At 38.9% G+C, this 13770-nt stretch overlaps 2 protein-coding genes across 2 annotated transcripts; both read right to left on the bottom strand.

Annotated features, from left to right (window-relative positions):
* Window positions 1-310: 310 nt before the first annotated feature.
* LOC100890682 (E3 ubiquitin-protein ligase TRIM33) lies at window positions 311-1822 on the bottom strand. The gene has a single exon (XM_030992469.1). The coding sequence runs from the start codon at window positions 1668-1670 to the stop codon at window positions 561-563; it is 1110 nt and encodes a 369-aa protein (XP_030848329.1). The 5' UTR covers window positions 1671-1822; the 3' UTR covers window positions 311-560.
* Window positions 1823-11184: 9362 nt separating this feature from the next.
* Window positions 11185-13740, bottom strand: LOC115926522. Its single transcript, XM_030991310.1, has 2 exons — window positions 13564-13740; window positions 11185-12944 (listed from the first exon to the last, which is right to left on the bottom strand). Exon 2 carries the CDS (start codon window positions 12817-12819, stop codon window positions 11185-11187), a length of 1635 nt encoding a protein of 544 aa, XP_030847170.1. The 5' UTR covers window positions 12820-12944; window positions 13564-13740.
* Between the last annotated feature and the right edge of the window lie 30 nt (window positions 13741-13770).

The following is a 13770-nucleotide window of genomic DNA, read 5'->3' as shown; positions in this document are numbered from 1 at the left end:
GCTAATTTTTTTCTTCCCAAACAGGTTTGCCAATGCTAATATTTCCGGTCATCTGATTGGCTGATATGTTACGTCATTAGCAATGACGTAACCGTTAGGGTGAAAGATAGGGTTATAGAAATCATGCAGAATCACTTTTCATTAACCCATCGTTGGCTCAATCGCTAAGGTCAGCGTAATACAATCTTAGAGTTGTGTGTTCAAGTCACAGTTTATTCAGTTTTTTGCCTTTATAAATAGTGAGGCAAAGCAATACAAAATCAAAGCTGCTAATGACGTAGAACATATCAGCCATTGAGAAGAACGGATATATAAGAAATTGCAAACCTGTTTTGGAATAAAAATTTCACCACCGGGCCGTCAGAAATCCAAATTAAACATTGCATTCATCGGCCGGCTTAATGACTTGCTAGAGTGACAGAGACTGAAGATAAGGGCGACCCTTGGTCCTTCCAGCCCGAACCCTCTTCATGTGGCTGGTATTCTCTTTGTACCTAAGAACCTTAAATGATGCATCAATAGAGGGAAAATCCTTTTCTTATTGTTTTTTTGGAATCCGATTATTCAAGACAATCAGTTCTTCCGTTGAATAGTGGCTCATGCTTGCTGGATGTGTCTTTTGTGAAGACCATAAAAGAGTCATCATAGGCAAAATAAGAACTGTTGAAAAAAGCACATCCCAGAGAGGGGAGGTAAGGACAATTTGACCAATGTCCGATACAATAAGAAAAAAAGAAATATGCCACGCAACTTACAAGGAAAGGAGAGAGCTCACACGCAAGCTTCCACAGGGGTGCATTATCTCTGATGTCTGCATTCCTGGTTGCAATAGCCAACTGAACAGTTCCAAGGTCAAGACCCTTGGACTCTGCAGCTTGTTGGAAGGTCAGGAATTCTGCACGGAGTGCTATAGATTCAGGAAGAGATGAATCAGGGTTGTCTCCTTTCACGAGAGCCTCCAGCTCATCAACTCGTGCAACACGCTCGGGCAACGACTGGTCTACGCGTTGAGCTGTAGACTCGTCGGTGACTACAGAAACCTTAGCTGATAGGTTCTCAAGGAAGTCATCGTTACACTGGATGATTCCTTCAAGATCTTTACATGGCGTTCTCTCAAAGGTGTTGCAGTCTTCAAGCAGTTGATCTTTCCTTCGTCGTATTCGTTCGACAGCTCCCTCAAAGACATTTTCGATTTCTTGCCTTCGTTGACCGATACTTTTTAGAACTATGCCAATCTGCTCCTTCACAAAGGACGAGTGGCTCTGTATCACAGTGGTTTTCTGTTCTATTTGTTCCTGCAAAAGATCAACTGCTGCTTTGTGGCCCTCTTCATACACTTCAATTCCGATTACATCATGCCTGTCAGGCATATGACCCACTTCCAAACACCTACAACAGATGCGCGCCTGACATGTGATACACACGAACTGCTGCAGTTCTCTGGGATGTTCTGTACATGCAAGTTGTTTTCTGATTTCCCCTGATGCGATGTCTCTAGCACTAACAAGCTCGTGAAAGACATACTTCTTAAACCTTTTGTGCTGCTCAAGACAAGAGTCGCAGAGGAATTCTGAACAATGCTGACAGTAGAAGGTAGCAAGCCCTTGATCATCAGCATCACACACGGTGCATCGTTGGCCAGAGGAACCGCCATCCGTTACATCGGTCATTCTCTTCTTGACCGATCTCTCTTTGAAATCTTCTACAAGGGACTGGGCAATTTGATTGGTTGAAAAGTTGGATACGTTATTTTTGGACAGAGGTGCAACCGAGCTACACACAGCGCACGTTATCCGATCGCCCAGAACTTGAGTTGAGTGGAGTTTGGTTAGACAACCTTCACAGAATGTGTGCGAGCAAGGTAGGAGCTTCGGCTTGGTGAGAAGACCCTTGCAGATTGGACATTGCAGACTGTCTATCAGAAGTTGCCTTGCAGAGGCCATTATGCTGATATGTGTCTGGTATTAAGAAACAAAGGAATCCTTTAAAAAAATCGAGAATGTGCCAACGACACTACCCTGTCAATGAAGTTTATTAATAGGGACTTTTAGATTGAGTAGACGAGAACACGACGAACGCCGACTGATCATGCGTGTCAACGTACTCAACTGCCCATGTTGACTACAATTAGAAATCTTTTAGATTGCACTCGACGATATACATGCATGCAGGAAGTAACACTGTGAACATGGCGAACAAAGAAAGAGGACAAAATATACAGTTCCTCATTCTACCCTCAACAATAGGCGACTTTCGAAATGTAACCAAATGTAATGCATAATTCTTTGTAAAGTGCCTCAATACAAATTATTTTATTCACCTGATAAGAATAATAGTATTTTAATAGACAGAATCCGAACGTCATACATTAGTTGTTGCCAGGTTGGACAAACATTATGGCTTGACCTACCTAGCAACACTTAATATATGTAGTTGCATTCTGACTATTGAAATATTATTATTCTTATCAGGTGAATGAAATAATTTGTATTGAGGTACTTCACAAAGACGTATGCATTAAATTTGGTTACATTACGAAACTGGTCTGTTGCTGTGGTAGAACATCCCTTCACTGCTATTATGTAAAAATGTGTAGAATAGGTGAATATGCATGTGACACCTGTTCTACACATTTTTACATAATAGCAGGGAAGGGATATCTTCCTTTGTCTACCTGAGGAACTGTATATTTTAAGCGAACGCGGCATATACTTGTACCGTACTAGATTTAGGAAAATCAAGGTTGACGCATTCTCGATCGCCGACTGAGACGACGTGACGCATGCGCAGTGCCTTAAAATAACGTCACACGTTGCAGTCAAAGCTGTCGACGGGCAAATCGAAAAGTCCTTAATTATACAGTTTCTTTGACCTGGTTAAAATGTATAAATAAATCTAATGATTCATCAAAGGATGGTGATGTTGGCTAAGATTAAGAAGACAGTAGTTCTATCACCATGGAAGTGACATTAAGCTGCCATGGGACGCGGAGGCTATGTATTTGCATATACTCCATACACTACATAGTCCTACGCATTAACAATACATTTATGATAAATATTATTGGTACGTCAACGTTTGTGCTCCTGTACAACATTGGCCTAACACATAGTCAGCAACGTAATATCCCTTTATACCAGGAAGTTGGGTACTCACAGCATACGCAGTGTTCGAGGTACCATGTAGTGGAGTTCACTGGCTTAGCTATCTCAGTTCTCAAAACGCTCCCTTCGTTAATCACCGAGTGCATAATTATGATTAAGCAACTTGTTCATTTCGAATCAACTCCAGCTAGCTATAAGCACAAAGGGTCCAAAGGCGAGATATATTAATATAACCATTGGTTGGGCAAAACGATAAGCAGTCTAATGCAAAAGTAGACACCTGTTCTGTAGTTGTCACATGATAAAACCATTTATTTTCATAGAAGTTATTTAACTTCCGACTTTATTGTACAATTCGATTCCGTTAAACGCTGGGATTGTGCGCTGGGTTTTCCCCAAGGAGCACTCCTTGTCTACCCGTCTCTCTCTCTCTCTCTCTCTCTCTCTCTCTCTCTCTCTCTTTCTGTTAACGCCTCCATCTGTACACGTTGCGTAGGCCATTGATAACAACTCGAGTTTTCGAATTTTTTTTGACAGATTTTTTTGTTATTTGAATGAAAACATTTAGTTGTGTCGAGTGTGCATTGATCCATACTCATTGTGATCCAAAACCATCATTTCGAACTCCGCCCTGAAAGTCAAGAGGTTTAATGATCCAGCCAATATCTAAGCTTCAAATACCATAATTTGCATCCTTATTCATAATAAGTATGGATATGCATAAACCTGGATAGCTACAGAAGATTAAGATATTTTTCAAGTAGGTAGAATAAAATCAACCATCATTTGAAGAGAATGTGAGGGGGGGGGGGGGGGTAGTTTCTCCCACAAGCAATAAGACCAATACAGCAATGAGACCAATGCTGTCCTGACTACAATGAAAGCACCATTATTGGAATAGATTGTAGTGTAGTACAGTCATGTGGATGTACAATTCGTAATAATCAGTATATAATTAGAGTAGCTCGAACATTCGGACATTTGAACTGTACTGAAAATGATGAAATAAATTGCAAAAGGAATATATTCATTGATAGGAGCCAAAACTGAAACTGAAAAGTGGGGAAGGTAAAATCTACATTATAAACGGTATTAAAAAAAAAGAAAAATTGATATCTTTGGTATATGTAATCATAATATCATTTCTAATCGTATTGTGATAGTACTGAAAGAATTAAAATCATGAGAGAGAGAGAGAGAGAGATACACACAGAGAATGAGAGACTATCAGCCGGAAATATAGTTTTGAGAAGGGATAATTGGTTTGTAAAGGATGATAGACATACTACCGATAATCATATTGTGCATGCACGCATTATATCAAACTCTTATCACTTACGGGCAATCTGTCTCTTACTAAGGCTAGATATTCCAGTTCAGTTATCTTCATAACAGTACATTCGTGTCTTGAGATTTTACGTTATTGACGTATTCTAATTGCCCGCGGTCACATACGTGCACAAATGCGTTGCGCGATGCATGCAAGTGATTAACCGATTCTTTTAGCATTATCGGTAATACCAACAAGAATAACGACACTCAGACAATATAGTACCGAAGTACTAACGTCATACTCGCTCATCGTCCCGGTTACTGGTTCTAAACAACAACCTGTGCATGAGGTTCACCGCAAAATCATTCAAGCAACAGGCTGGAGCAGGGCGAGTTCAATGTTTGGGGCTGTTGTGATCACCAACCAATGTTTAGCAAAAAAATTGTTTGGAACCAGCAACATTGATGACTCGGCCCGTATGACGTCACGCTTCGTTAACTAGAGACTTAGAACCATTGGGTCACAACATATTACCGTACGATTATGTCTTCAAGACCTAATACATTTCTACAAACCACCATGACGACTCTGCTCACACCCAACTTCTTTACATCCCAGATTTTTAGCCTTTCACGGAGTTAAAATTGTTCGTTTGTTCTGTTATGTGTCTTTTGTCGGTCTTGTCAGTGTGACTATAGGGTAGTTTAAATAGGACGATCACATTTTGTCTTGAAAATAGATTCAGAAAGAGATGCAGTCCTTCCACGACAGCCTCAAGCTCACCAACTCGCGCGACACGCTCAGGCAACGACTGGTCTGAACGTTGAGCAGTAGACTCTCCGGTGACTACATTAACCTTGGCTGATAGGTTCTCAAGGAAGTCATCGTTACACTGAGTGATACCTTCCAGATCTTTGCAGAGCGATCTCTGGTAGATGTTGCACTCTTCAAGCAGTTGATCTAGCTTTTCTGTGTCTTATTCGTTTGAGAGCGCCCAGTAGACATTCTCGATCTCTTGCCTTCGTTGACCGATGATATTTTGAACCATGCCAATAATGTTCCTTCTCAAAGGATCGACGAGTGGCTCTGTATCACAACAGTTTCCTGTTCTATTTTTTCCTGGAAAATGCCCTACCCTTAACCTTGTCCGATTTCTCTTTAAAATTTTCTACAAGGGACTCGGCAATTTCATTGGTTGGAAAGTTGGATACTTTATTGTTGGATAGAGGTGCTACAGATTGACACACATCGCACATTATCCGATCGCCCAGTGCTTGAGTTGAGTGGAGTTTGGTTAGACAACCTTCACAGAATGTGTGTTTGCAAGGTAGAAGCTTCGGCTTGGTGAGAAGATCCTTGCAGATTGGACATTGCAGACTGTCTGGCAGGTGTTGCCTTGTAGAGGCCATTATGTAGACATGTGTCTGGTAAGAAACAAAGACATTCTTGAAATGAGCGAATGTGCCAATGACATGCACTTCCCTTTCAATAAAGTTCGTTAATGATACAATTTGTATCGCCTGGTAATATAACAATAAAAAAATAAATTTCATGACTCTGATTCACACATCCGAGAATGAAAAACAGTAACCTTTGCATCACGTCGAAATGTGGAATACTTGATCAGATAATGCACAAGCCCAATATTATTACTAGATTAGTTCTATCTCCCTTAGCGATGAGATAATAATGTCTCAATATTTATTGTTAAAGTATTTGAATTATAACCAGAAAAACAAAACAAAGATGAACAATGTATTAGATGCTCAGCCTCCAACCACCCCTTTTCCCGGTACTAAAGACACCTTTTTCAAAAAAAATTCCGCTTCTTTTAATTAGACTAATCTGTTTATTTCAGACCAAGAGTTTATAAGTTGATTTCAGCATTAGTTCAGCAAAAGAGCAGAGTTAGAGAGAAGGAAATTCACAACTTTACATTGAATGAAGTTTACACCCAAGATTTTACTCTAAAGGATAGTGATGGTGGCTAAAATAAGGAGACTGTACTTTTTCACCGTGGAAGTGACATTAAAGATAGTGTATTCCTTTTGAGGCCAACATCAAATTCTGTAGAACTTTGCAGGAATTATGAATATGTCATGTATGTCCTATCTGTGAAATTTAAACGTTATGTGCTCAGTGTCCTAGACTTCAAATTATACAATGGTACCTGTTTACTCTCTAGACTTCACTGTCAGACAGTATTGCGTGACTGACTGACTTTTTGTTTGTTTTTTGTAATAACATAAATAAAATGAGCTGTAAAGGGAACATGAGCATTTGTCTACATCAATAACACACTTCTTGGAATAGCCTTAATTAAATGAATGAATCTTTGCGCAGCACAAAACGTACGACCATTCAGTACAAGGGTCTGAAGATCAGACTATTTAATTAAACGAGCGCGCTCGCTAAATTCGATTCGACAACTAACGGTCGTTATTTTCCCATAAAAAGACCTTTTCAAGCCCTTTTGTTTTGAGGGATGTTCTATAAAATTAGTAATATCTTTCAAATGCCGTTGGAAGTTAACCTTATAATTTGTTTGGACTACAAATGGGACATAGTACCTTTAAGCTGTCAAGGGACGAGGAGACTATGTATTTGCATATACTTCCTGCATTACAAAGTCCCACGCATTAACATTACATTTATGAAATATATTGTTGGTACGTTAACGCATATCTCTCGTACAACATTGACCTGAAACATGCCACCTCATATTAAGCAGGAAGTCAGCACCATTATATCCCGTTATACTCACGGCATGTGCAGTGTTTGAGGAACCATGTAGTGGAGTTCAATGTTTAGCTATCTCAGTTTTCAAAATGCTCCCTCGGTTATCACCGTGTGCATAATTGTGATCAAGGAACTCGTTAGTTTCTAATTAACTCCAGCTAGCTATAGGCACAAAGGGTCCAAATGCGAGATATAAAAATACAAGCATTGTTTTGGCAAAGGGATAAGCAGTATGTTGTAAAAGTAGCCACTAGTTCTGTAGTTGTTACATGATAGTTCCATTTATTATCATGAAAGATATACATGTACGTCGTTGAACTTCCGACCTTTCGCTTTCGTTAAACCCTGGGATGGTGAGCTTTGTTTTTCCTACGAACACTCATTGTCTCTCCGTTTCTCTCCCCCTCTCTCTCTCTCTCTCTCTCTCTCTTTCTCTATCTCTATCTATCTCTCTCTCTATCCTTTACTGTCTCTTTCTGTCACTCTCTCTCCCTGCCTCTGATTCATCACCATTTCAGGAGAAAAATAATAATTCTATTGCGACTCTCAATAACCCGATTCCCCTAACAGGAAGATCGAGTGACAGGCAATAATGTATATTCAGTCATTTCTAACAATTTGTATTTTATAAATTTATTTCAGCAACACAACTCATCTTTTATATACGAGGAACAGTGACATATCCATAAAGACTGTAGTCAAAGTTTAAAGCCCGCTGCTGATGTCACAAGGTTAATGAAATCTGGAGCATTTTTCTTCGGCTGGAACTCAGCTGATCTGAGAAATTTATTAAAGAAATTATTTAAAAATCTATAAAATATATACATATGTTTGAATAACGGAATATAAGTTGTATGCAGCACTGCACATCAAAGTCACCGAACCTTTAACAGTGAGGTCCATCTTGCCGTCAAGTATAAGCTTTAATAGATCTGAAAAGTAAAAGAAACGCTGACGTTTGAGGTCACCGGACAAGATACACACATTTTGGGTATCATCAAACACTTATTGGTTTCTCTGTGATAACCCTTATGAGCCAGCTTTCCAAGATTTTTTTTTTTTTTTTTTTTTATATGAGCCCTAGAATGGCGAGATTTGTACACATCACTCTGTGAAAACATCTATTCTTAATTAATAGTTTTAAAGTATTAATCTCTGTACGCAAGTAGTTTCCTAGATATGTTATACAATAGCAACATGCAATTTGATATGTCAGACATGCTGTAGCATCACCAGGAAGATAAAGGCAATGATGATGTATTGTACATATTATGTATGGAAGCATGCAATTCTATTAAATGAACGTGTGCTAAGCTGGGGGAAATAACATACCATTGTCTATTCTAGAATATTAGTTTAGTCTGACAAGTCTGACATAGCAACTTATATGTTGCTATTGTTCGTGGTATTGTAACAGGTGGTCAACTTTGGCAAAGTTACATGCCACTTTCTCAAGTTAGCTCATTGATGACTGACAGATGATGTCACAAGGGGAATGAGATCTTGAGGTTTATGGGGTGGAGCTTAGCAAGTTTGAAAAACAAATATTTCAAAAAAATATTTAAAAATCTATGAAACAAAGTCAGAAGTTAACATTATTATGATATGTGTAGCGTATAACCAACCAATCGGACTGACTGCACTTCAATAAATAGCGACAATTTCAAGCATGATGCGATACCGTTCACAAAAGGCGGTTCAACCTGAAATTTAATCAGAATTATAAACAATCATAAATAATATGTCGATTTTCAACTGTGTTTACAAATAATCTTGCATCAAATGAGTTATATGATTAATGCACGTTTACTGAAATTACATATTATACTGTTCCAAAATGAAATATCAATGCCCACTAATTAGTATGTTCTATTTCCTTATAGCAGATGAATAAAAACCTTTAAGATACCCTAATATGGCTGCTTCAATTTCCTTTGTTCACTAATATTTGTGTGCATGATAAAACACTAACCCTTTTGGCTCTACACATATTACCCTATATTCCTCTATATATATACATGTCTACAGTTACCAGAATTTATCTACATTCTGTCACTTTATACAACTGCCTATATATAAATGATATTAAAATAACACAACACGGTCTGTACAACAGACTATCCCCATAGCACTACACACATGCACGGTATTATGTAACTGCACGTGTAATGCATCATAAAAGTTACTGTGCGTACGAATCACTTTCATAACAAATTTTATACATCAATTATCTGAAAACTATGAACTGTATAAAACCAACACCCAACTCAAACTGACGGCTAGTTATCAATTATCAACATCATATGTTCAAATTATACTCACAACATTGGGCTTGTCTGGAAATACTAAATATTGATCGCAATCAGAAGGATGACTTTTCCCAAATTGAGAATCATTTGCAGCTAAATTGTTACGCCCCCACTCGGCAGACCAAAATTCAACCAAAAAAACATCGCTTCTGACGTCATACTCCGATCGTCAACTAAAACAAAAAATGTCCTCACAAACAGAGATTAGTATCTTACATTCCGGCCCCTAAATGTGAAGATTTTACTGAACATTTACTTCTCTAATCTCTTCTTATTCTCAACCTGGACTTACAGGTATATATTTATCCAAAATTCCAAAAGAATCCCAAAATTTAAAACATAGCTATCTATACTGAATGCCTTCATGCACCAATTAACAAATAAACTAATTTACATTAATTTTCATGAACAACCTAAGCAACCAAACAACTTTCTTTGCAAACGAAAAAGAAAAAAGTTGTTCATGTCTAGATTTCCTTGTTACAACACCAAAAAGGACTACAACTTCCTTTTCAAATAAACTTACAACAAAGTTGGTTGCCATACTACCTGTATCAATGTATAACATGCTTCAATAAATTAACTTTATAAATTCTCACATTAAAATATGAAAACCAAAATTTCACTCTAAAAAATCTCTGTTGGCAACTGTTACCACTACAACCACTTCTTTCAATCCCATACAAACTAAAAGAGAAATCTTGTTATGTGTCACCCAATAAAAGGAAATATTGATTCTGTAATCAACACTATGTACGATTTCACAGATACTGTTTAAAACTGAATTGAATTCACATACCAATTCCAGTACACATAGAGTCATGTTGTTGTACCCAAATATAACTTCACAAGACATTATCTGCTAAAAATATAAATTTTCCTAGTCGAAACTTCCAAGTCCCTACATAGACAAATACATAAATCTAGATATACCATTTCAATCTTTCTATGCACAATCTGCATATATGACATTATCGATTCTGGTATTACATATTCTACCAAATAGCCAACGCCATGTAATTTGGTTGTCATGGAAACAGTAATAAACGACATATCATCAACACGTATAACTGGAATGTATTCTGCAACTTTAAGCTTTCTCCTCTGGAAATGAACCTAATATAGAATACATATATACAAATGCATTCATCATATGAATATAAAGGAAAATCACATTTACCATTTCTAATGAATATAGAGTTTGTTTAGAAGATTGAAAAACAAAAACATTTACTTTCCAATATCATGCAAACATAAATTACACCATGTCAGTCCTGCATAATGGTATAATCCATTTTCGTCTAAAATCTTGTTCTTTGACATTCTCTGAGTTATTAGAGGATCAGAATAATATGTATTTCCTCTTATGACTAAATATCAACTTTGTCTGACAACAGTTTTTTCTCTTACTTAGAACTTCTTCTGAAACGCTGTCCTTTCCTCAAATTTCTAACCAAAGTCTCTAAAAATTCTCTGAAAGTTGCTCAAATGTTGACACTTTGTCCCTGATGCTGAAGCACAAAAATTCCTTAATTTCTTGACTGATCAATGATACTCTAATAAGCGAAAAAGGATCGATGTCAGTTCCGCTTTCTGGTTTTAAGAACACAAAACACAAATACCTCTACAATTGGCACGGGACAGCGCTAGGCTTGACCCCTCATCTTAGAAACACTAAAATGTCTTCAAGAATCTGCCTCCAAATTAAATAGAGCTTTGTAACCGGTCTCCCCTCAGTACGCTGGTTCAGGTCTTCACTTCACACTGTCGATCGAAGCCTTTCTCTTCTGGCCATGTCTGAAGGACTCTTCCCAAAGGCCAAACATTGCGGTGTGAGTGCTCGTCGACTGACAGTACCAAATCGTAAACCTGGATGATGAGGGAGGTATCGACATGTTACGTCACCTGGTTGACAATCTTGCTCTTCCACCTCCTCGACACAACCTTCAGTGTACTTGTAGTGCAGAGCGTGATCTCTACCTAGCTTCCTTCTGAGACTCCGCAACCTTTGTTCTGCTACCCATTGGTTGTCTGTCAAGCTACATGTAGGTCGTTTCTCCTTGAAGGGTATGTGAAACTGGTACTGTTCCATCTCTTTGCACTTCCCTTCATTCTGTATGTCAAGTGCCTTTCTGTCCTTCACCGACATTCCTTTATTGTCTGGAATAGCAGCAGCAGGGCCATGCAGGGACCATCCAAGTACAGTACGTATAGCAAACAGCTCATCTTCTCCCTTTCCTCTACGAACCTCTAAGGGCATCAGAGCAAATGGTGCATCTTGCCCTATTAGGAGTCCCACTTCTTGTCCGCAGGCAAATGATAGATCCAGCCCTTCGAAATGCTGCCATCCTTCTAAGTCTCGCATACTGGCCATGTGGTTGCTGCATATGTCGGTCTTCCTGTTCGTGAAAACCTTCTGAAGCTTCACTCTATCTGTCATGAGACCTGTGTCGACCATACGACTCACATCTTGAATCTGGATCCTTCCATCAGGATTGTCCAAGGTTGATATGGAAAGTATGCGCTCTTCCCCCTGTGATGACACTTTCCTTACCGGGCTCTCTGTGCAGAAGGAAGTGGTCGAATCAGACTCCAGTAAAGCGTAGGTAAGAACACATCTATCTCCATCTGCTGCCTGAACATGCACTGGACCTATGGGAAGTACACATCGCATACCGGCCCCTATGGCGATTCCATAACATGCTTCTGACCCAGTTAGTATGGAGCCATTCTGTTCTGTGGTTTCACTCTGATTAGTGGTGGTATCATACTTCAAGGGCTCTCCATGCTGGGAGAAGTCCTTGTCTGTTACAGTAGCGCTGACCATGTTGGGTTGCAACTCTGAGGGCCGTCTCAGCTGGTAGACACCCTTCTCTAAATCTGTAGCCATGCTGGGCTCCGTCGTCAAGGCCCCTCTTCGTTGAGAGACATCTTCACCTGCAGCAGCAGTCATGCTCTCTCCATGCTGGGAGAAGTCCTTGTCTGTAGTGCTGACCCTGTTAGGTTGCACCTTTGAGGGCTGTCTCAGCTGGTAGACAGCCTTCTCTAAATCTATAGCCACGCTAGGCTCCGTCGTCAAGGCCCCTCTTTGTTGGGAGACATCTTCATTTGCAGCAGCAGTCATGCTCTCTCCATGCTGGGAGAAAACCTCTTCCTCAGCTTTTGCCATGCTGAGTCTTGTCTGTAGCTCAAGCTTACTCCTTCTCTGCTTCAGCTTAAACTCCTCCAGTTCAAGAGCTTGTTGTTGATGGAGAGCTGCTGCCTGGGCTGCCAAGGCCGCTCTCTTCACCATTGCTTTGACTCTAGCTCTGGAGGTACTGCTCGTGCTGCTCTTGCCAGTCTGGCTTGCTGAATCCCCGGGCTTGACGGACTCTTGATGGGACATATCGCTCATGTTGACTTAAAGCACTGTTGTTGAACTTAATGTAGCGTATAACCAACCAATCGGACTGACTGCACTTCAATAAATAGCGACAATTTCAAGCATGATGCGATACCGTTCACAAAAGGCGGTTCAACCTGAAATTTAATCAGAATTATAAACAATCATAAATAATATGTCGATTTTCAACTGTGTTTACAAATAATCTTGCATCAAATGAGTTATATGATTAATGCACGTTTACTGAAATTACATATTATACTGTTCCAAAATGAAATATCAATGCCCACTAATTAGTATGTTCTATTTCCTTATAGCAGATGAATAAAAACCTTTAAGATACCCTAATATGGCTGCTTCAATTTCCTTTGTTCACTAATATTTGTGTGCATGATAAAACACTAACCCTTTTGGCTCTACACATATTACCCTATATTCCTCTATATATATACATGTCTACAGTTACCAGAATTTATCTACATTCTGTCACTTTATACAACTGCCTATATATAAATGATATTAAAATAACACAACACGGTCTGTACAACAGACTATCCCCATAGCACTACACACATGCACGGTATTATGTAACTGCACGTGTAATGCATCATAAAAGTTACTGTGCGTACGAATCACTTTCATAACAAATTTTATACATCAATTATCTGAAAACTATGAACTGTATAAAACCAACACCCAACTCAAACTGACGGCTAGTTATCAATTATCAACATCATATGTTCAAATTATACTCACAACATTGGGCTTGTCTGGAAATACTAAATATTGATCGCAATCAGAAGGATGACTTTTCCCAAAATTGAGAATCATTTGCAGCTAAATTGTTACGCCCCCACTCGGCAGACCAAAAATTCAACCAAAAAAACATCGCTTCTGACGTCATACTCCGATCGTCAACTAAAACAAAAATGTCCTCACAAACAGAGATTAGTATCTTACAAT

Source organism: Strongylocentrotus purpuratus, unplaced genomic scaffold (assembly GCF_000002235.5).
Source record: "Strongylocentrotus purpuratus isolate Spur 01 unplaced genomic scaffold, Spur_5.0 spur5_scaffold_2, whole genome shotgun sequence".
Taxonomy (NCBI): domain Eukaryota; kingdom Metazoa; phylum Echinodermata; class Echinoidea; order Camarodonta; family Strongylocentrotidae; genus Strongylocentrotus; species Strongylocentrotus purpuratus.
This window is presented reverse-complemented; position numbering and strand designations above follow the sequence as displayed.